The sequence below is a fragment of the Juglans microcarpa x Juglans regia genome, chromosome 1D, assembly GCF_004785595.1.
Source record: "Juglans microcarpa x Juglans regia isolate MS1-56 chromosome 1D, Jm3101_v1.0, whole genome shotgun sequence".
In the NCBI taxonomy this organism is placed as follows: domain Eukaryota; kingdom Viridiplantae; phylum Streptophyta; class Magnoliopsida; order Fagales; family Juglandaceae; genus Juglans; species Juglans microcarpa x Juglans regia.
In genome coordinates this window covers 17,649,477-17,674,721 of record NC_054594.1, presented here as the reverse complement: position 1 = coordinate 17,674,721, position 25,245 = coordinate 17,649,477, and the positions used below count along the sequence as shown (strand labels likewise).

Below are 25,245 nucleotides of genomic sequence, written 5' to 3'. Positions count from 1 at the left end.
CTCTAGAAGGTTGACTTGACCTATATACTTCAGCAAAGTGCCCTCTAAACGCCTCAGAAATCCCCTCTTGATCATCTTTCACTTCAGATTGGGCATCCACAACAAAAAAATCTGGTTTTTCTTTTTCCTTTGACTAGCACAAGCGTGGAAGAACTTCGTATTTTTATCACCTAAACAATACCAATTTCTTTTTGCCCTTTGCTTCCACCTTATATCCTCCCGCTCCAACAGCTTTCCTACTTCCACTTGTAGCTCGTGTAATTCAGCAATGTTATGTGGCCCTTCCCTCTCTTGTAACTTTTTAATTTTTTTAGTTAACACTTCTATATTTACATTTCTTTCCTTGTCAATCTTCCTGAATCCATTTGCCAATTTGCCACTACACCTCCTTAGCAGCTTTTGCACATCCTTCATAGGGTCAAGAGTCACTTGTTTTCAGACCACACCTTTGCCACTACCCTTTCACATTCATCCTCCTTCAGCCAACTTGCCTCAAATCTGAACATATGCTTCCTTCTCTTCCTCAAATTCTTTGCCCTTGTGACAGATAGAACCACTGGTTTGTGATCCGAGCATCTAGCTACCATACTCTCCACCCAAGCATCTTGGAACATGGCCCTCCATTCACCATTTACTACAAATCTGTCAAGTCTTTCTTTAGTAAAAGTATGATCAGAGTGACCATTACTCCACGTGAAAGGATTCCCCACACACCCAACATCAAACAAACCATTCATCTCTAAAGCTTCTCTGAATTGCACCATCTGACTTTCAGCTCTCAAACACCTTCCAACTTTCTCATTTTGAGTCAGAATTTCATTAAAATCACCTGCTACACACCATGCAAACCCCTCTAATGGCTCAAGTCTAGATAAAAGTTCCCACGAAAGCTTCATTTTCCCCACCTCTGGATGCCCATAAAACCCAGTAAACCCCCAGACTTTACCATCCTCTTCATGAATAATTGCACTCACATGCCATTAAGAATAGCTAATTATTTCCACCTCTTTCATATTTTTCCAAAACAGCACTAAACCCCCTTTCCTTCCTATAGGATCCACCACGAAACATCCCTCCATTCTCATTCTGTTTTTTAAAACTTCTACTCTACTAGCCTTTATCATAGTTTCTGTAAGGAACACAACTTTGGGAGACTTATCCTTAACCAAGATGTTAAGGTCCTAAACTGTTCGAGGGTTCCCAAGCCCTCGACATTTCCAGCATAATAGATTCATAGCTGCTGGCAGGGCTGCATCCCAGCCTCTGCCACTACATCCTCCATCAATTGCCCCTACATTCCCAAATCTAACTTCAACTTCTTTTCTCTTCCACCAGCAACATTCACCCCCTCCTTCCCACCATCACAACTTCTTTTTAAACAATGGACAGAGTTAGAAATCTCACCTGAAGTGCCTTTACCACGAGCCCTCATCTTCCATCCCCTCCCCTTCTGTGTGATGACCTGCTTGGAAAATCCAGAATTATCTTCATCATGCTCATCCATATGACTTTCTTGAAACACCACTGCTCCCTTACCCTCACATAGAGTGACTGGCCTAGTTTCTTCTTTTCTCTTTCCAGGATCCCCCAAGCCCTCATCCCTATTCCTCTGAGTAGTAATTTCTCCTCCTATTTCTTCCACTCCTTCCCCCCTCTCAGTTCACTCCCCTCATCCCTCACATTAGGTCCCCCCTCCTCAGCAAATTGGCTTTGTTTTTTGAGATCCCCTTCTCTCATCTCCCTCTTTTTTATTACTGCAGGAGCTCTCAGCCAGGATCCGAACTGAAAAGGCCCTCCCGAATCTTCCTCCCCTTTACAGCCTGTTTTATCATGTAAAATACATCCACACCGGAAACAAATTTTTGGTAGCTTCTCGTATTTCACTGGTATCCACATTCTTTTGCCCTCCAGCATAATTGTTCTTCCTCATGCAAGCACCCTCGTCAACTCACACTCCACTTTCACCCTAAGACATCGACGCCATGCCATCCCATCCCCTTGTATATCCACTTCAACCACTTTCCCTATTGATTTCCCTATCGTCTTGCCCATTTTCAGATTCATCCCACTTAGAGGCAAATTATGCAACTGGATCCAAAATTGCTCAGTCGAAAAATCAAACTGGTTTGGTTGGGTACATCCATCAAACACTCCCAGTACAAAAAGATAATTATCAAATAGCCATGGACACCTATTCAGCACTCTATTCCTATCTCCTTGAGATGCAAAAGTGATTACAAAACAATTCACTCCAATCTCACAGAAATCCATGTGTTTACTCACTCTCCAAATTTTCACCATCATAGCTCTCACTACCTCCTTCTCGATCTTCCTCTCAGCAAATACTTTTCCCACCAGGCTCCTGTCTCCTCTCTTCTTTACTTCTTCCATATCACCTAAAACAACCTCGATGGGAGCCTCCTCATCTTCATTCAAATTCAGACGTTCACAGATCTCTTCAATGTCATCCATCACTGCCACGTCCTTCTGACGAAAACCGCACTCGTTCCTACTCAGGGAGTAGAGCAGAATCTCACACTTCACCAGAATCGCCACTCGGGAGGGACGATAGAGAGAAGACTCGTTATGTGGAGTCCACCTATGTAGCTTATATATATAATTCATAGGTTTTACTTTTTTCTTGAATTTATAGATCGAAAATTTGAAGTTTATATATAAGAAGATGCAACATTAATGTTCTATTTTAACAAAACGAAAAAATACAAATTAAGAACGAAATAATGAGATCGAGAAGATGAAAAACTAAGTAAATATAAAATATGAAATGTTATTTGGGATCAGATCAAATCTTTGGAGCTAGCTATATATAAGAAGATCAAGAATATATATATATATATATTAAAAAATAATTTCCACCTATTCCATGTGAGGTAGTGGGTCCAAATTAGTTGTGACTTGCTCATGCATGTGTCATATACACATACCTCTATCTAATGTGAATAATATTTTTTACTGAGTCTCGACGTTCATGCATATGTCCCTAGCATGCATGCATGCATTGATCAAAATATTAAAGCAGCTAATTATACATAATATACTTAGGTGTGTAAATATACATAATATAAATAATTCATAACGTTCGAACGAATTCATGTGTGTTCGAACATATTTTGAAATCGTTCAAACACGTCACTACTGTTCGAACTTAAAATTTTTTCCATTCGAACTATTTTCTAGGACGAATTTAAACCGTGACAAAAAAAATTTTCGTTCGAACGTGTTCGAACGGTTTCCTTCAATTTCGTCCCAAAAGAAATTTTTTGGGACGAAATGGTGATTTTCGTCCCAAAATACCTTTTGGCACAGTGATATTGGAACGACTTTGGGACGAATTTTTTTCGTCCCAAAAATTTTTTTGGAACGAAATTGGGGTCTTTTGGGACGAAAATTTTCGTTTCAAAAGACCATTTCTATTGTAGTGTAAATAAGTACTACTGAGCCGCAACTTATCTACACTTTTATATTTAATTTAATTTAATTTTTTTTTACTTTAATTCGAAAATACTGTCGTAGTAACATGAGTTTAAAATAGATAAAAAAAAAAAAATAGTAAGTTTTTAATGCTTAATTATAAATAATGACTAATTGTGATATATATAGTTGTTATATTTATCGTGATTTTGATTGATTGAGTGGATATCAGAGCATATAATATGCACAAACGACTGATCTACATGCATGTGGAGGTCAAATAATATTACATCATATATAACTTAAAAATAGACAAACTTAAATGATACCTACCAACTCCATTAAATAATATGATGTTTCAAATCTGATCATGACTAGTGATACGTATAACCTCCTCTTTAATTGGAGTCCACCTATGTATTTTTGGAGTTTAATGAATATTTAATATATATTCACACTACTCGCGTGGATAACTACTACTACTACAATAAGGATTATCATGTAGACCCATATCGATCCATTTATCTTTTCATTCCAATCGAAATTCTAAAATATATCATGATCAATTCGATCGTAATTATTAAGATACATCATCATGAAGTATGATATCATGATGATCTGGTCTTCACAATATTCCAAAAGTGTTTAATTTTCTTTATAAGCAAATTATATTAAATTAAAAACAGAGGTATAAGACCTTGAACAAACGCCATATTATAGTATTTGCAGTAGTTAAAAGAAAGAGTTAGTCTATATACCGTATCTATTTTGTTAGGAATTTGGATCTCTTAAATTCACTCTCAGGATCTATTTTTTGAATATGAAGAAAAACAGAGAAATAATAACACAATAATTTACATGGAGACTCCTAAAAACAGGAGAAAAACCATCAGACTCAGAGAAGAAAATACACTGTAAAAAATTATTACAATCACACAATTTTTCTCCTTACCCCAAATGACACACACAAACCTTCCCCACTAACAAAACTTTAACTCTCACCTCTTTCCTTTTTACAAAAAAGCTAATAGAGGAATTTTCTTAGAGTCAAAAGTTACTAATTAAGCTTATGACTTGATGTAATTAACTAAGAGGCCAAGCACCTTATTTATAGGCCTTGAGGCCTGCTCTTCAATTCTCTCCCACCGATGTGGGACTCCAAAGGAGTAAACCCAACAATCTTCACCTTGCGACTTTGGCTGGTCCCACAGCCACGCTCCACAGCAATAAAGATCTTCATAACTTCTGCTATCATGCTCCACTATAAAAGCATACCCACTCAAAATAAACAAATTCCAAACATTTCAATTTTGGCCCTTGTTGAAAATAACATTGCTGAAAATTATGGTGCAACTTCTACGTTTGACTTTCCTGAAAATTTATCAATCATCAACATGAATTTTCACCACACACCCTGCATTAATGTCAAACCAATGCTTGTGTGCAAACTTGTGAGCAACATCCTCTATCATGGCAACTTTGGGAATTATCGGCATGCCATGAGGATGTACATGTCCCTTTAACAGACATCGTCTTCCATGGAGAGAGATACAACATTAGTTTCATTACTAGTATCTCCATTTACTGACTTGGAGCCACTTGCCGAATCTGCTCCTGGACAATTTTTTTTGACGTGCCCAGATTGTCCACACCCCCAGCAGACTACTTTCATCTTCATAGAGTTCTTCTTCTTCCCATTACCAGTTACTAGCAGTGCTAAGTTTCCTGGTAGACCATTTCTTCCACCACATAGCCTTCTTTCTTCAGAAAAGAGTTTACTGGTAACCTCTGAAAAAATTATTTTCTCATTCCCATGTATCAAAATAAGCTTCATATGCTCATAGGAAGGTGGAAGAGATCAGATGAGCCTCAAGGCTTGATCTTCATCATCAATTTTAACTCCAATAGATTCTAGGTCAGAAACAATGCCATTGAGAGCACTTAAATGATCTGAAATAGTCGTACCTTCACTCATCTATAGTGTATGAAATTGCTCCTTCAGGTACACCCGATTTGAGATGCTCTTTCTCTGATACAACTTTTCGATCTTTTCCAAGAGTTCATTTGTCGTAGATATTCTATGTACATTTGCAAGAACATTATTGGCCAAGCACAGACGTATCACACTTGCCGCTCTCAAATCCAGATCTTCCTAATCTTCATCGCTCATTACAGATATGCTCTTTATTTCACCAATCACGCTAGTATCACTGCTGACTTCAGGGATTGGTCTTCCCTTCAACGCCTTGTGTAATCCTGATTGAATCAAAACATCATTGACTTGAACTTGCCACAAGCTAAAATTGATTCTCTCATCAAATTTCTCCACCTCATATCTTATAGGATTTGAATCCTTACTTCCTGACATTGCCTCGATGAATTTTACCGTAGAAATGAATGGTACTCACTAAGTAAGTTTTCAGGAAAGATTATTCTTTTTTAGACAGAACTTCAAGGTTCTCAGGAAAAATTGGAGGGTCACACTGGACCACTTAAATACTAATCTCCTAGATAGAACCTCATTAGATCGTACGTATCCACACTACCACACCAAAGCTCCACCCACAAAAAAGAACCTAGTGGCTCTGATACCACTTGTTAGGAATTTGAACCTCCCAAATTGACCCACAGGATCTACTTTTTGGTCAAATATAAAGAAAAATAGAGAAATAATAACAACACAAGAATTTACGTAGAAACTCTCAAAAATAGGAGAAAAACCACCAGACTCAGAGGAGAAAAAACATTATGTGAAAAATTATTACAATCACACAATTTTTCTCCTCACCCCAAATGACACCCACAAAGTTTCCCCACTAACAAAACTTTAACTCTCACCTCTTTCTTTTTTACAAAAAGGCTAATAGAGGAATTTTCTTAAAGTCACAAGTTACTAATTAAAAGAAATTTCTCCTCTAATTTCCTTTGTAATTAATTCATGTTGACGCCTCCAATTTAGAAAAAGAAATAACAAGGGGTTGGAAATTTGAGATGAGGTCATAAGTTGAGATGAGATAAGATAAGTTGATATAAAAGTTAAAAGTTGAATAAATTATTATTAAAATATTATTTATTAATATTATTATTGTTTAGAGATTTGAAAAAGTTGAATTGTTTATTATATTTTGTGTAGAAATTTAGAAAAATTATAATGATTAGATAAGATGAGTTGAGATCAACTTTAAATCCAAACGGAGCCAAATGAAAACACTGTTAAAAACCATTGATATCTCATGTGTTTCTTTATAATTAGAATCTAGAATGCATAAAGAAATCGAAACATTTTTTTTTCTCTTTATTCATATTTATGAAAGAACTTTAGTCTAATAGTTAGCAATAACTTTTTTATGAAAAAGAAAAAAAAAAATGGTAGGAGGGTGTAAACGAACACCCTTCATACCTGGGCATGACCATAATAGCACCTAGCTAGCTACCAGATAGAAATCGAACCAGAGAGACCTTGACAATAGGCCGAAGTCGCAGGCAATTTCTCAAGTCGAAGTTGAGTCATACTTTTGATCTCAGCTTCACTAAGGATATTTCTAAGTGGCTAGTAGTCTATTACCAACACTAGTCTAAGGTGACTCTATATTTGGATTTGAACTCAAATTCCAGTAATTGTTAAATCAGTTAGGAGCAGTCCAAGAACCAATTGGCTCAATTTGGATTGAAAAATACTCTCAACTAATTTCATCTCATCTCGTTTCATCTTATCATTATAATTTTTACAAATTTTTACATAAAATACAATAAACAATTCAACTTTTTTAAATCTTAAAATAATAATAATATTAAAAAATAATATTCTAATAATATTTTATTTAACTTTTAACTTCCATCTCAACTCACTATCCAAACCTAACCTAAGTCACCACCCCTGATAATTGTAAGCAATGATCATAACATAAGATCTCTTCAGACATGATTTGTTTGTTATTAAATTTTCATGCTTGGTTTATGTTAGATGGAGGGGCGCCCACGTGGGGCTGACCCCTCCTGCTGTTACTTGTAATGCATGTAACGCATGGCTTAATACCATGCGTTACTGCCGTTTCCATCCAATTGAAGGCTGGCCTTTAAGGCCAGCCGTGCAGAGGAGGACTATATATAGTCCTCCTCAATTGTGTTTTTGGTACCATCTGAAAAGTAGAAAAAAGACTCTCTCTTTTTGTTCTCTCTTGATAAAATACTTAGGCTGTGGATTTGTTAAGTGTTACTCTAGTTCCATACTACGTAGTACACTTTCGCCACTAAGAGGAAACGCTTGGAGTTTATCAATCTGGAAAAACTTGTGGAGCAATTCTTTAAGCTGAGTTTGAGGTACTTTTCCGCTGGGCATTCTAACATTGGTATCAGAGCTATTTTTTAAATTGCTTCCAGTTTATAATATTTTCTCGCATATGCTTGAGATTGTATGGTGTTTTTTTTTTATCCTCTCTTTTTTTTATCTGTTTAAAAAAAAAATGCCCACCAGGTTGTGCTGCGAGCACCATCGCAAGGTGCTGCGCGCACCAGGTGGTGCTGCAAGCACCAATGCAGTGGTGCTACGCGCACCACCGCATGGTGCAGCTCGCACCATTGCGGTGCAGTGCGCACCAGCGAGGTGCTGCGTGCACCAGAGAGGTGCTGCGCTCACCACAGAGGTGCAGCGGCGTGCTGCTGTGGAACGGCTACTGTTCACGTGAACAGTAGCCGATGGAGGAAGAAGATGACCGTTAGGTCATTTGACTTCCATGGGCTTGGGCCTCACGGCCCAGCTCAAACGTTTTTGTTTTTTTTTTCTGATGACTCGGGCTGGGCTTGGCCCAATTTGTTTTTGGGCCATTCGGCCCTTTAGGGTTTAATTAAAAAAAAAAAAAAACTGGGCAATTTTTTTTTAAAAGCCCAACTTTATCAAGCCCATTTTTTTTTAACAGAAAATAAAAGGAGGGGATGAAATTTGCATGACTTAATATATGCTATGATATATTGTTATATTACATGTGATTTTTTATTTAATGTTTTTGATTAAATTTGATCACATGTGAATATATAGTTATATTCATGCTATTTGTTTTATTCCATTATGTTAATATTACATGTGATCTTTTATTGTTTAGATTAAATGTGATTACATGTATATGTGAATTGAACATGTGGATATGTGATTATTTTATCATCTATGAATGTTAGGCTTGAATGTTTATACATTAATCTTTAATGATAAAATAGAAAAAGTTTCCACTAAGTAGTCTTAGTTAGAATTGTCAGTGTAAATGATAGGCTGAAAAAATTGCAGTGACCCCAGTAAGAACTGTAAATGCACTGTATAGCCAAAAGACCACAGTGACCCCAGTAAGAACTGTAAATGCACTGATGGAACAAGAAAAATGGACTGTAATGGTCTTATATGAACCATCTTTGTAGACTGGCCCAACAGGTTGTTGTGGTTGGAGTAGCTGTCCTTGTAGACTGGCCCAAAAGGTTACTGCGATTTTAGTAGGTTATGTCTTTACATGTGACTAGGACTAGATGACTACTTAAAATAGTGGGAGTATAGTTGAGATTTATGATGATTAATTCTCCCATATTTTTTTAAATTTGCGCGGGAATTAGGTTAAAATTTTAATAATTGGATATTGTGGCGCAAGAGATGATTCTGAAGCCTAGCGATTTTTCGATCTTGCGACATGTCTAAATTATTCTTTTTCTAGCTTGGATGGACGCGGCAGATTTCTTAGGTGTGTTATATCATTTCTATGCGTATTGTAGTGAAATGGCATCCAAGAGTATAGTTACCGATTTAAACAAAGGGGAGAAATTGGATGGGGAGAACTACGACATTTGGCATCGGAAGATCCAATATGTCTTAGATGAGCAAGAGGTCTTGGAGGCCTTATCTCACTCCCTTACTGAGCCCGGGGAAGGAACCTCGGAACAATACAAGATAGATCAACTAGCCTATACTCAATGGGCTAAAAAGAGTCGGTGCGCGCGCATAATAATGTTAAGCAGCATGCACAATGATCTAATGTGTGAGTTCGAGATCTATGACACTGCCCAAAGCATGTGGGAGGCTTTGAAGTTGAAGTTTGGTGGAACTTCAGCCACTAGGTTGTATGGGTTAACCATGAGGTTTGACTCCTATAAGATGCGCTTTGACCACACGATGAAGCAGCATCTTAGGGCTATGTCGACCATGATCCGCGAACTTAAGTAGGTAGGAAACAACCTGACTGATGAACAGCAAGTCCAAGCAGTGATTAAATCACTGCCAAATTCTTGGGAGAATATGAGCCAGAACCTGACGCATAACGAGAATATCAAAGACTTTGATGATGTCTCGCGTCACTTGGAATTGGAGGCTGAGCGCCTAGAGGCTGCTAAGCCCAATCATACGGCCTATGTGGCTGATTCTGGTTCGCGTAAGGCATCAAGGCCTAAACGCAAGAAGTCCAAGAATGGCGTAGCTGCTGGACAAATTAAGAAGGTGTCAGGAACTTCTCAGCGCAGCAAGAGGGGCAAGCGCGGGAAGAACAAATCAAAATTAGAGTGCTTCAACTGTGGAGAGAATGGCCACTTCGCTCGTGACTGCACTGAGCCGAAGAAGGTACACTCTGACTTTTCTCGCATTATTTTTGTAACTAGCCATGTGATGGTTGCTCACTCCTATCATGTGTGGACCGTTGATTCAGGAGCGACCGAACACATAGCGCGAGATAGAGTTGGATTTGTGGAGTATCGCCGGATTCCAGCTGGGAGCCGTGATATCAAGGTGGGGAATGGAGCTAGCGTTGAGGTACTGGGACTTGGTACCTACAAGCTGGACTTGCGGGGTGGCCGCACTCTTTTCCTTCACAATGTGCTATACGCTCCAGAGATCCGACGAAACTTACTTTCTGTAGTCACTCTATTAAGACTTGGTTTTCGTATTGTATTTGAAAACAATTATGTTTCCTTTTATTTGGGCCATGTGTTTTATGATAATGCTTTTTTACAAGACGGTTTTATGATATTGAATTTAGATTATTCAAATATAAATGAGTCAATTGCTTTTCTTTCTACATCTGATAATTTGGATTCATATAAATGGCATGCTAGGCTTGGCCATATAGGGCAAGATAGAATGACTAGGTTAGCTAGAGAAGGCCTTATAGGCAATCTCGCTAAGGTTATCTTGCCCACATGTGAACATTGTCTAATGGGAAAAGCTAAGAGAAAACCGTTTGGAAAAGTGCCACTAGGGCATATTTTCCACTGCAATTAGTCCACTCTGACATCTGTGGTCCAATGAGTGTGAGGGCAAGACACGGAGGTGTCTACTTCATCACATTTATAGATGATTTTTCATGTTACGGTCATGTCTACTTAATCTCCCACAAATCTGAAGCATTGGAATGCTTTAGGCGATATTTAAGAATGGTTGAGAATCAGTTAGACAAGAGTTTAAAAACTCTAAGAACTGACCGAGGACGAGAATATCTCTCTGAGCAATTTAAAAGGCTTTGTGATGAAAAAGGAATCAAAAGACAGTTGACGATGCCAAGTACGCCGCAGCAAAATGGCGTGGTGGAAAGGAGAAATCGAACACTGCTTGAGATGGTCAGGTCAATGATAGCGCAAGCAAACCTACCAATTTCTTTTTGGGGGGATGCACTTTTGACTGCTGCCTACATTCTTAACCGAGTGCCTTCCAAATCAGTAACTTTCACCCCATATGAGCTATGGACTGGCAAGAAACCCAGTTTGAGTAACTTGTGGCCATGGGGTTCAACGGGTTTTGTTCACGATCTTTCTCATAATTATGGGAAGTTAGGCCTTAGAGGGAAGAAGTGTATCTTTATAAGGTACTCAGAACACTCTAAAGGGTATGTGTTAATAGGTGAACAATCTGATGAGTGTGTGACTGAGATTGAGTCACGAGATGTGGATTTCATTGAAGATGAGTTTCTAAGTAGAGGTGAGGTTGATAGGAATTTAGAACTTCATGAGATTGTAGAACAAGCAGAAAGTGCTCCAAGGAATTTAGTTGAGAATGAGGAAGAAATTCTTCAAGCTCCTACAAATTATAAAAAGGATTTGAATCTAAGTGAGAGCACATCACTTGTCAATCAATCACAACAACCTCAGCCGCGTAGAAGCACACGTGAAAGGATTCCCCATCGTTGTTTTGAGATTGAAGGGGAAGCTTTTATGGTAGCTCCGCATGATGATGATGAGCCTCGGACGATTCATGAAGCTCTCTCATCTTCTACTAAAGATGAGTAGATGAAAGCTCTTAATGATGAGATTGAGTCTATGAAGACAAACCAGGTCTGAGATCTAGTTGATCTACCGACAGGGCGTAAGACTATTAGGAACAAATGGGTTCTTAAGGTCAAATGCAAGTCGGATGGATCAATAGATAAGTACAAAGCTCGCTTAGTGGCGAAAGGATATACCCAACAGGAGGGTATAGACTATGAGGAAACTTTTTCACCAGTGGTGAGGTTTGCCTCAATTCGCCTGATTCTAGCTATAGTAGCAAATATGGATTTGGAACTCTATCAAATGGAAGTTAAGACGGCATTTCTCAATGGAGAACTAGATGAGGAGATCTATATGGATCAACCAACGGGTTTTGTGGTCAAAGGTCAAGAGCGCAAAGTGTGCAAGCTCAAACGATCTCTATATATGGCCTAAAGCAATCATCTAGACAATGGTACCTCAGATTCCATTCGAGCCATTCTCTCGAATGGGTTTACGATGATCACAGAGGATCATTGTGTTTATGTCAAAAGGTCTAGAAAGAGTTTCATTATGTTGTCATTATATGTTGACGACATACTACTAGCTGGAAATAATAAAGGGTTGATAGTCGCCACAAAAGAGTGGTTATCCTTCAATTTTGAGATGAAGGATATAGGTGAGGCAGAATACATTTTGGGAGTTAAGATCTACAGAGATCGCTCAAAGAGACTTTTGTGTTTGTCTCAACAGACTTACATAAAGAAAGTCCTTGAACGCTTCCTAATGAATGGATGTAAACCCATTGACACTCCTGTTGCAAGGAGCGAGAACTTGTCTAAAGTGATGTGTCCTAAGACTCAAAAAGAAAAGGAAAAGATGGCCCGTGTCCCTTATGCTAATGCTGTGGGTAGTTTGATGTACGCAATGATGTGTACTCGACCTGACATATGCTATGCAGTTGGCTTAGTGAGTAGATTCCAATCAAACCCCGGACTAGCTCACTGGAAAGCGGTCAAAAGGATTATGCGATATCTCAAGGGAACTGCGGACTATGTGATGTGCTATCAGGGTTCAGATTCGCTGCTAAGAGGTTACAGTGATGCCGATTGGGGCAGCGACGTAGATGAGCGCAAATCAACCACTGGGTATGTCTTTCTGCTCAACCAAGGCGCCATTACATGGAGCAGCAAGAAACAACCCTGTATAGCTTTATCCACCATGGAGGCAGAATACATAGCTTGTTCCACAGCAGTTCAAGAAGTTGTTTGGTTACGGAGGTTCCTCAAGCATTTAGAAATTGGCACGGATACATCAGATCCGGTGACAATATTCTGCGATAGCATGGCAGCCCTCGCATATGCTAAGGACTCAAAGTATCATGGAAGAACCAAACACATAGATATCAGATATCACTACATCAGAGACATGATAACGCAAAAGGAAGTGGCTCTGAAACATCTTTCTATGAGTCGCATGGTTGCTGATCCCTTAACGAAGCCTATAGCAAGAGATGTCTTCGAGGCTCATGTTAGGAATCTAGGACTGCGTAGACTATAAATATAATTTGTGTTTCAAATGACATAAAGATGTAACATTTCCTTTGGGATATTAATACAATATGATTCAGTTTTTGTCTTTATCGTATTGTTTTTAATACACACACACAAGATATGTCAACAGGCTTAGATCGGCTCACTCACACGAGCGATCGCCTCTAGCGCTTAAGTAGCGAGTAGAGATGAGACATTGTATCCCTAGGTACTTGTCCAAAGGGATAAGTAGGTTGACACAAAATTATGTCGCCTTAGTGGGAGCTAAGATGAGGTCTATTGATAGGACTATGCATGGGTTACCCCACCATCCATGTAGCCTGTAGTAAGCCAGATGCGAGTTCCTCTTTGACGCTTTAGAGACGTGCAAATAGAGGAATTCGGGTTATACGTTTAAGGAGCGGCTAGACTAAGATCTGTACGGTGTTGATATAGACATATGCTCTTTAAGAAAGAGAAATCCACCGTAGCATGTGTTTCATACTATATGTGCTTATACGACCATATGAGTAAGTGAGTAAAATGTTTCCCTCTTTCTCACTGTGTGAGTCTCATTTATTAAAAAAATATCATTTACTTTTGACTATGTCACGAGATGGAGGTTGTGATGTTTGCTACTTTGGTATGCTGTCTATGGCCATGATAGATACGGTCTAAAGAGGCATTGTTGGGAAAGCAGTTTGACCAAAATTGAGTGATATGAGTGTAGAGGGAAGACTATTCGATATCGTATCTTCGATAGTGTTTGCTGACGTCATACGAATGACGCTACATCTTGGTAGCGGCTAAAGGTTGTGAACACATTGAAATATTTGGAGGTAGTCAAGCATTGTTTTGAGTTTTTTAAACTCAAGAGGGTTCGAAAATGCTTGATTTTGATGCAATCGAATCAATCTAGGACATGACTAGACACTTTAGGGATGTTACTATGCTGGTCTTTTCTGGGAGAGATTTGGTATATGTACTCCCTCCTTTTCTACAGATGTGCTTGGTGGTCGCACGGCCTATTTATTTGTATGAACAAGATTGAGAACATTAGAGAGATGCTGACCTGGGGTCATGCCCACTGTGTGCGAGTGGGAGATGTCAGATGGAGGGGGTCCACGTGGGGCTGACCCCTCCTGCTGTTACTTGTAACGCATGGCATTATGCCATGCGTTACTGCCGTTTCCATCCAATTGAAGGCTGGCCTTTAAGGCCAGCTGTGCATAGGAGGACTATATATAGTCCTCCTCAATTGTGTTTTTGGTACCATCTGAAAAGTAAAAAAAGACTCTCTCTCATTTTGTTCTCTCTTGATAAAATACTTAGGCTGTGGATTTGTTAAGTGTTACTCTAGTTCCATACTACGTAGTACACTTTCGCCACTAAGAGGAAACGCTTGGAGTTTATCAATCTGAAAAAACTTGTGGAGCAATTCTTTCAGCTGAGTTTGAGGTACTTTTCTACTGTGCATTCTAACAGTTTAATTTATATCTTCATATTAATATGCCTTTTGCCTTCTGATCTAATGCAGACGATTTTAAAGTATTATTAATTAAATTTTAGATTTCATTCACATTTGGCTAAACCAACTTGGCTTCGGGTCATGTATATAGAAAAGTAAATAAATAAAAAATATTTCAATTACACGATATAAAGATTTATGTAATTCGACAACGTTCCTATATTTAAAAAGTTGCAAAAGATCTTATTATCTTGATTAAGAATTATAAAATACACTTGAAATATATTGTTCCGTAATACATATTAAAACAAAATACATTGATATCTCATGTGTCTTCGTCAGAGAGTCTAATAATCATTCAATGCTGATCACATTCAGTACCAACCTAACCCAACATATGAACTGACTCCCATGACGTGATATTTATTATTTATTTTTTTATCATTTATAACGTAATATTAAATAATAAATTTATAAATAAAATATAATAAATAATTATTAATTATTGATGTTATATTATAAAATGATGATGAAAAAAATAGATAATAAATACCAATATTATTGCTTCAATATTATATATATATATATATATATATATGGTTGTGGGCTTTAATTTTCTCACGTTCTGTAAATATGTCTATATGCATTAACATTTGATTTCACGCTGCCTTAATTTAAAGGAAAACGATGGGCAGAGGGTGGTAGGTGGGGAGGTAGGTGTGGATGGAAATAATTTAAAAGGTGCCCATGCTGCATCCCGCCAAATTTGCCCGTAGGCCGGTTGTTGTCTTCGTCTAGTAAATCCCACAAATTAGTATGTAGCCGATGACTTCGGCCTCTGGACTGGGGCTGGGGACATAATTTTAATTAATTAGCCGATGATACGTACCCTATATCAACTACTACGCATGCATATTTACCTTTCTCGCCCTCAATAGTACCCTCTTACGTCTACGTTCACGTGTTTTATGCAAGTCTTACGTCACACAAATTCGCTTAATTATGATATATGATTTGTTATTTTTATTTTTTTATTTAAATATTTAAATATATATGTGTTTAAATAGAATGATAAAAATGATAAATGAGTTGTATGATATAAGGCTTCTTCATAGCATTTTTTTAGGAAAATGATAATGTGACTCATCCCAAATGTGTCCACTCATATATTTTTATTTTATTTTATTTTTTATTTTTCTTAATAGTTAAGGAATTGGCTAATAATGAATTTATATATATTTTTTTTAATGGTTAATGATGATTAAAAAATACTTAAAAAATAGAAAAAAAAAACTCATTTGCACTAATGTGCATATAATTTGGGATGCTCATTAATTTGGTGTGACACTTACAACTTTTTTATTTTTACAATTTTTATATAGCCATATGCTAAATTGAAGATATTTATATAAAGTGTTGTTATTTTATAAAAATATCATTCATTTAACATAATATAATCGTATAAAAGTTATAAAAAGAGTTAATGTAAGTGTATATATTTTTTGAATAATTCTATATATAACTGTAAAATATATAAATATTACATAATTATTTTAAAAAGAGCAAAGTCTATTATTAAAAAAATTAATTTTTTTAATGTGAATTTCATATTTTATTTATTTATTTTAAAATAATTATGCCATGTACAATTCAATAAATATTTTTTTTTTCATATTTTATTAATTACCTTCTTTAACCGTTGATGTGCAGCAATCATTGCCCGCATGCATGGGATCCACGTTGTATCATATCGTTTGTGGATAACTTTATCATCATGTGGTCCTTATTTTTCCATTTTTAATGCATACTCATTCGATGTTATTTTGTATATTATGAGATGCATAGCTATATAGATATATGTGTGTGTGTTCCTTCGATATTAGTCACGCGCGCGCATTAATGGTACTACATGATCCTCTTTTTTATTTACCTTCTTTGACAATTAATGTGCACCAATCATTGTACGCATGCATGGGATCCACGTTGTATATATCACATCGTGTATGTATAACTTTATCACCATGTGGTCCTTATTTTTCCATTTATTAATGCATACTCTCATTCGCTTTTTTTATTATATATTATTATTAACAGATTTTATGAATATTTACCAAAGATCTATATTATATATATATATATATATATATATGAGCAGTATACTGCCTTATCTTACCGTTAGTTTAATTTTTAATTTTTACTGTTGTTCAATTTTTTAATTTATATTTTTTTATCATTTTAAAATATTATTAAAAAGTATAAAAAAATATTAATATATTAATAGCTATTTTCTTAATTATTAAATAAAAAAAATTAAAAGAAATTAAGTATTAAAATGAAAGACAAACAAAATGGATAAAATAACTTTAATTTATGTAAAGTAATTAGTGTATCCTGTCATTTCATTTTGATTGGATAGAATAAAATATTGATTCTGGTTCTTCACTTTCTTTTTGAATGAGTCTGATTTGGATAGTGAAAATATCTGAGAAGTATTGAGAATATTTATAAATAACTATAAAAAAGTAATAAAAAATTAATAATAAAATATTAAATAGTACTAAAAAGTAGGTAAAAAATAATAAATAATAAAAAAATAGATAAAAAATAATAATAAAATAAAAAATAATAACGTACTCTCACTATCCCAACACATCCTTACAGTAGTTTCCTGAAATCGGTAATTTCGTATTTATTAAAACATCATAAATTAAGGCTAGTGGGCCCACACACACACATATATTAACTTATTCAAGCCATCTCATCTTATATATTTGTATAATGACGTAGAATGTAATGAATTCAATTGCATGCATGCCCCTAATTACCTAGTGGCCGCGGAACTTGGAAGGTCCTAGCCAGCTATTTTCCGTTGTTTTCTAGAAATAATTTGTGGACCATGCATGTATGTGTAAATACATATATACATGGCCGGCTTACATGCAATATTATCCTTATATAAGTAGATATAATTAATTACCAGCTTGAATAGTTTGGATTTGGAAATTTTTCTTTAATTCATTACAAGAAAATTGCCTATTTACGACCAGTTAATTCTAACGAAATGACTATTTGTAACTAAAATTAATTACGAATAATTTTTTATTTGTAATAAATTAATCACAAAAGCCCGTTTTTTTTGTAGTGATTTATTAATTCATATATATATATATATATATAACTAGCTACCTTAATTAATTACTTTATATATGATCGTCATCATGTGATTGAGAAGTCTGCTTTTTTGCTTACGATTATTCATGCGGACTATACGTGATGAATGATGATGATACTATTCATGAACAATATTTAAAAGCTAAAAAATCTTTAAATAAAAGAATATTAACCAGATTTTAATTGATTTATTCAATTATTCAATAACTTAAGGCGCAGGGCTGGGCAGGCCTGCAGCATGCACCAGCTTAATCATACGGATTAATATAATCAATAAGATCTCAACTCTCAATTAAGGTCGTTAAAGTTGATTGACAAATAATTAGCTGGTCGCTGCATATATGCAACTTCTAATTTAAGAAATAATCATGTTATATATATATATATATATATATTTATATAACCAGATACACAAGTACATAACAATTAATATGCTGATGATCAATTTGTAACACTTACACATAATGGAAGGGATAAAATATATTAGGTCAACGTAAGCCTACTAGGCCTAGTCTAATGGGAGATGTCTTATCATTAGAAGATAAAGAAAGAGAGAGGAATGAGAGACAAGGATGAGACAAAAAAAATGAAAGTGTTAGGAGAAATAGATGAGAAGGAAAAATAAGAAAGTTGAGAGAAGAGAGAATGTTAGACACGCAAGAGAAAGATACTTAATTCTCACCACTCTCTAAGGGCATATGAAAAGAGGAGTCAGATAAAAGGAAACGACTAGACGACTCCAAAGGAGATGTTCAACTTATTCTTCAACCTCTCGAAAGGGGCTCCAGCGAGAACATCTTCCTCAAAAAATATATTCATGATCTCCATTGTAAAAATATACAAAAGCAAGGGTAAAATTGACAGAGAAGAATTATATGACTCTGATTGCTTATTCGCGATTATTATATATAAGATATATATATATATAATTAATAATTAAATAAATATGCAGAATCCTCGGTTGGAAATAAAGAGATATAGGCTTCGTTTGGAAACATAACTCATCTCAACTCATCATTACAATTTTTTCAAATTCTAACACAAAATATAATAAACAATTCAACTTTTTCAAATCTCAAAATAATAATAATAATAATAAATAATATTCTAATAATATTTTATCAATTCAATTCAATTCACTTCAACATCCAAACGCACTCATAGTCTACTACTAGCTAGCTAGCTAACTATATAGTTAGGTTTATTTATAGATAAATATATGGTAAGAGATTTTTTAATCTTTAAATCGCATGATCCCATTAATACAGGCCAGACTTTGAACTCTATTTCGTTTCAATTAAAGTAAAATATAGTAGTGAAAAATATATCCTCGAACGTTGAATTTGACACATTTGCTGTTTCTTCTTTTGGCTGCAACTGTTTCACATCGGGGATTGGTTTCTTATTATTATTATTATTATTATTATTATTATTATTTATAGAATTATTCTACTAATCCTTCTTACATGACAACACCCCTGTTTAAAAAAAAAAAAAAAGGTATATGATATAAAGATGATGATTAGAATTTTTCTAATTTATAATATACAATTAATGCTCAACATGGCAACTATTATATATAAAAAATTTCCCAACACTCTACCTACTCAATTCCTCCCCCAATATGCTAATCCAATATATTAAGTAGTAATTAAACAAATTCATAAATAAGTACTATATACATTGGAGGTGACATTTAGACCCCTGGGCTTTAAGCGCATCTCTAAGGCCAAGCTCATTCATAAGTCTAAGAAGGCTTATTGGAAGCTTAAAACTAGGAGCCATACAGATAGAGGGCTCGTAAACACAATCATGGGATAAGATAACTCTGAAGAACTAGGGATGAGGCACACAGTTGGACATAAATATCCTGACCAAGATAACTCCTACAAAACATGAAGTATCTTCTCAAGTTAATAAGGGATCGTGAATGATAAGTACACGGGATAGGTGACTAGAGTTAGTCACCCTCACGCCACATCCTTTTATAAATAACTTGCTAAAGGTAACAAACAGATTCATCTTCATTTTCATATACATGTTATCCTTACATTGTTACTAAATTAAGCATCGAAGTTTACACAGGGTGACCAACGCTGTTCCTTTGTCGTCGTAGGGTTATCCATACAATTGGTAGTGTGAAACACATCCTTTACAGTGGCACCGTCTGTGGGATGTTCACAGACTTCAATGTGATTTTTACATGCCAACCGTCATACGATCACAAGTAGACCGAGATATAGGACCAAGCATGACAGAGGCGGAAGGAAGGTTAGCAAAAGCGGAGAAAAGGCTAAAACAAGTGATGGCGGTTGTTGGACAACTGTAGAAGAAAAATGAGGACTTAAAATGACATAGGGATAATCCCATTGCCCAGAATGGGCAACTTGAAGGAGAAGCACATAGTGCGCGTGTGCATGCAGCTTTAGCATGTATAAATGGAGAAGAAAAAAGATGCATGATGAGCTACGCAGTTTGATAGACAAGTACGAGGAGATGACGAAGATGATGGGTGGCTCCTCTTCCATGGAGCAACTCCTCATGTGCACAGACCTCCCTTACAACGAGGAGGTCATAGCGGTCCCTTTACCGGCTAAATTCAAAGTGCACAGATCGATCTATACGATGGATCTAAAGATCCTATTGATTACCTCGAGAACTTCAAAGTGCACATGACTCTCCACGGCTTCTTAGGGGAGGTGGTTTGTCGCACCTTCCCGTTGATGTTGAAGGGAATAGCGTGGGGATGGTTCGGGACCCTTCGCCCAGATCAGTTAGCAGCTTTGAAGAGCTTACTAAGTAGTTTCTTACACAGTTTATGGCAAGCAGGAGATGCCGCAAACTGGCGGCCTATCTGTTAACCATAAGACAGAAGGAAGGGGAGAACCTGAAGACTTACCTAACGCGCTTCAATAAAGAGAGGCTCACCACTAACGATTAGGATGAGAAAATCACATTAGTCGCACTGCTTGGAGGAATTTGGCCCTGAAACCCGTTCATAGCCGAGCTGGCCAAACGGACTCCATCTACATTAAGAGAGTTCATGGACAGAGCAGATGACTTCGTCAGTGCGGAAGATACCTTGCAGGCCTTACTTGAACCTCGAAAGCAGGAGGCAAAATCGGAGAACAGAAACTAGAACAGTTCTAAAGACAAAGACAGAAAGATGAACGGACGAAGCAACCATGATGACATGCGAGACTGATACACCAGTCGCCAAGACCGGGGGTGCCGATTGGTACACAACAACCCCAATGTACAGTAAAATAGTAAAAACTCGAGGAAGGAAGAATTCTTACCTAGAAAAGGCCAAGGCCAATGCCATTGCACTTACCACCAAAGCTACTCCCATTGGACCGATGATCCCTAAGGAGGCAAATTGAAGAAATGACTGGAAGCGGGGAGCTGAAAAGAATGTTAATCGATTACATCAAACCACAGAGGGAGGAAAATCGCGAGAGAAGAGGCAAAAGCCCTAAGCGCCAAAAACAAGAGGAGTAGAGAAGGAATAATTATCCACAACCCAGGAGGAACCAATAACAGGTCCCCTAGGAGAAATATGCACCATAGCAGGTAGATTCGCTGGGGGCAATGCCACAACATTTGGCAGGAAAGCCCACGCCTACAGGACAAGATATTACGAGGTATACATGGCAGACAGGCCATACAAGTACCTAAGGCTAGAAACAATGCTTACCATCTCATTCGGAGACGAAGATTGCGAGGGGGTCATGTACATCCATGACAACGCCTTGGTCATGACACTAATGATAGCAAACTACACGACCAGACATATTTTGGTCGATAATGAGAGTTTTGCCAACATCCTCTTCTGGGACACATTCACTAGAATGGGGATTAGCACCGATAGGTTGCGACCATTGCCTTCACCATTGAAAGGATTTTCGAGAGAAGCCATCCAATCGATTGACGCCATCACACTCCTAGTAATAGTAGGACAAGGCACCCATGTAGTCACCACCATGATGAACTTCTTAGTAGTAAAATCCCCATTGTCCTACAACGCTATAATAGGGTGCCCAACCCTCAATAATCTCAAGGCGATTACCTCTATATATCACCTTAAAGTATAGGACGACGCAGGAGTCGGCGAAATCCGAGGCGAACATACATTGGCTAGAGAATGTTATATCCAAGAATTGAAGACAGGGATGCCAACAATATGTATAACCGGCAGTCCAGGGGGCGCTCGCCACTGCCACCCCCGCCGCCACCACCACTCGTAAGCAAAGAACCGGACATGGATGGTAGGAATGAAAAGGATTTGTTGCAAGTTGAAGCGAATGAATCTTTAGAGATAGTACAGTTGCACCCGAATTGCCCAACTGCCATAACAAGGGTTGGTACGAACCTCCCACCAGAGTATCGAGAAGCCTTGAAGCAGTTATTGATCGAACATAGAGATATCTTTGCCTAGAGCTACGAGAATATGCCTGCGATTGATAATTCAATCATAGAGCATAGTCTCCGCATTAATTCAGAGGCTAAGAAAGTGCGGCAGAAGAGGAGGTCGTTCAACACAGAGAAATGCACAGCCATAACTGAGGAAATAGATCAACTTTTAGCAATAGGCTTGATACAAAAGGCAGATTACCTGGAATGGCTCTTCAACGTGGTACTAGTAAAAAAAGTGAATGGCAAATGGAGAATGTGCGTGGACTTCACCAACCTTAACAAAGCTTGTCCCAAGGATAGTTTTTCACTCCCTAAATTGACATCCTTGTGGACGCCACAGTTGGACACTAATTGTTGAGTTTTATGGATACCTACTTTGGGTACAATTAGATCAGGATGAACAAGACGGATGAGGAAAAGACAACGTTCATAACTGACAGAGGACTCTACTGCTACCGGGTAATACCTTCAGACTAAAGAAAGCTCGGGCAACATACAAAAGGTTGGTTAACCGGATGTTCAAGCACCAGATTGGGAAAACTATGGTGGTTTACATAAACGACCTACTGATAAAAAGAAAAGAGGCCGCTTAACATTTAACAAATCATATAAAGTCCTTCGTGGTGTTGCGAAAATACAAGATGAAATTGAACCCAGCCAAATGCGCGTTCGGAGTAAACTCATGTAAGTTCCTAGGATTTATAGTCTCGTAAAGAGGAATAGAAGCCAACACTGAAAAGATAGAAGCAATTTTGAAGATGGTGCCATCCCGAACCGTCAATGATACTCAGCACCTGGTAGGAAAAATAGCAGCCTTGAATAGGTTTGTGTCGCAATCAATAGATAAATGCCTCCATTTTTTTCGAGTTCTAAAGCAGGTACACCTTTGGAATGAAGAGTGTGACCAAGCCTTTGAAGAAGTATTTGGCCAGCCCGCCCCTATTAAAGTAGCCCAATCAAGGGGATATTTTGTACGTATACTTGGCAGTATCCGCCCAAGCGGTATCAACTGTCTTAGTAAAAGAAAAAGAAGAAACTTAAGCGCCTATGTATTACACAAGCTGCGCTTTGCGAGGCGCCAAAGTTAGATACCCATGAATGGAAATGCTAGCATTCGCATTAGTAGTAGCCGCCAGAATACTACAACCATACTTCCAGGTCCACCCCATAAAAGTTCTGACAGAAAATCCTCTTGGAAGGGTACTACAAAAGCCGGACTCCTTTGGGTGTCTGGTCGCATGGTCAATAGAACTCAGCGAGTTTCAAAATCAGCTATGCGCCCATAAACACAGTTAAAGGCCAAGACCTTGCAGATTTCGTGGCCGAATTCAATGGGTTCCCTGCAGAGATCATGGCGCCCCCTCCCGGCCAACCCTGGACAGTCTTTGTCGATGGGTCAGCATGCCGAGTAGGGGGCGGCATAGGGGTACATATCGTCACAGAAGCAAAACATGAGCATTATTATATGGCGATGCTCACCTTCGGGACCACCAATAACGAAGCAGAATATGAAGCTTTAATATTGGGATTATCTGCTGCCAAGGCATTAGGCACCAAGTAGGTAGAGATTAAAGCAGATTCTCAAATAGTGGTAAACCAAGTCACAGGGGCCTACGCTACTAAAGGGGAAAGGCTTAAGAAATACCTCGAGCAGGTACTGAAACTACGCAACCAATTCGAATACTTCTCCATAATGCAAATTCCAAGGGTGGACAACTCAGTGGCGGATAGGCTGGCAAAGGTGGCGTCGGCCAAGGATGAGGCAGATTTACCGTGCGACGTGCAAATGAGGCTGATTGAAGTACCGACCATTGAGATTAGGCCATTGAAATAGAAGACTATCTTGAGACAAGGAAGCTCCCTGAAGGAAAAGAGGCGGTAAGAAAGATTAAAAGGAAGGCGGCACGGTTTGTCAAGATCAACAGTGTCCTATATAAAAAGGGTTTCACAACACCCTTACTAAGGTGCATCTCAACCGAGGAAGCACAATATGTACTCGCAGATATACACGAGGATGTTTGTGGTAACCATTTTGACGGGAAGGCGTTAGTAAGAAAAGCCCTATGGACAGGGTACTACTGGCCTAACGCCTTGAAGGACGCCAAACAGTTTTCCAAGAGATGTGCCCAGTGCCAAATGTAAGCCCTAGTTCTGCATTGCCCACCAGAAAATTATCATCCGTCATCTCCCCATGGCCATTTGCCCAGTGGGGAGTCAACTTGGTCAGACTGTTCCCACCTAGAAAGTGCGGAGTGAAACACATGATAGTTGACTACTTTACAAAGTGGGCGAAAACAGAAGCCTTAACTACTATAATGGCTAAAGTCGTAACCAGGTTTTTGTGGAAAAATATCTTGTGCAGATTCGGAGTTCTGAATGCCATAATCTCAGACAACGGGAAGCAGTTCGATTATGAGCATTATTGGGTGTCGTGCCAGGAACTCAGGATAAAAGTGAAATACTCGTCACCAGGCCACCCGCAGGCAAACAGACAAGCAAAATCAACAAACAAATTTCTACTCGGGATCTTGAAGAAATTAGGTGACTGGAAGGGCGAGTGGGCAAAGGAGCTACCATGAGTTTTATGGGCTTACAGGACCTCGGTAAAAACCCCGATAGGGGAGGCGCCTTTTATTTTGGCGTTCGGAAGCGAAGCAATCACCCCAACAAAAGTCTGTTTGCCAACTTACCTGACCAACCACTTTGATCAGACAAAGAATGACCAAGCTCTTGCTGAGTAACTAGACCTCCTTGAAGAAGTGAGAGAAGAAGCAGAGATCCATAACATCCTCAGTAAGAGGAAAGCTGAGTAGAACTTTAACAAATGAGTCAAGCCAAGATCATTTAAGATCGGTGACCTAGTCTTGTGAAAGGTGGGAGTCACTACCCAAGATGAAGGGAAGCTCGGTCCATGTTGGGAAGGGCCCTACATAGTAACCGCCACCAACCACCCATGATCATATAGGCTTAAAGACAGTGAGGGAAGAGAACTACAACATCTATGGAACGCCGAGCACCTAA

The 25,245-nt window shown here is 37.8% G+C and overlaps 1 protein-coding gene across 1 annotated transcript; it reads left to right on the top strand.

The window, feature by feature from the left end:
• The first annotated feature begins 22,258 nt into the window (after window positions 1–22,258).
• On the top strand, window positions 22,259–24,803 carry LOC121236443. The gene is made up of 4 exons (XM_041132908.1): window positions 22,259–22,444; window positions 22,615–22,683; window positions 23,474–23,781; window positions 24,587–24,803. Exons 1-4 carry the CDS (start codon window positions 22,259–22,261, stop codon window positions 24,801–24,803), a joined length of 780 nt encoding a protein of 259 aa, XP_040988842.1.
• The last annotated feature ends 442 nt before the right edge of the window (window positions 24,804–25,245 follow it).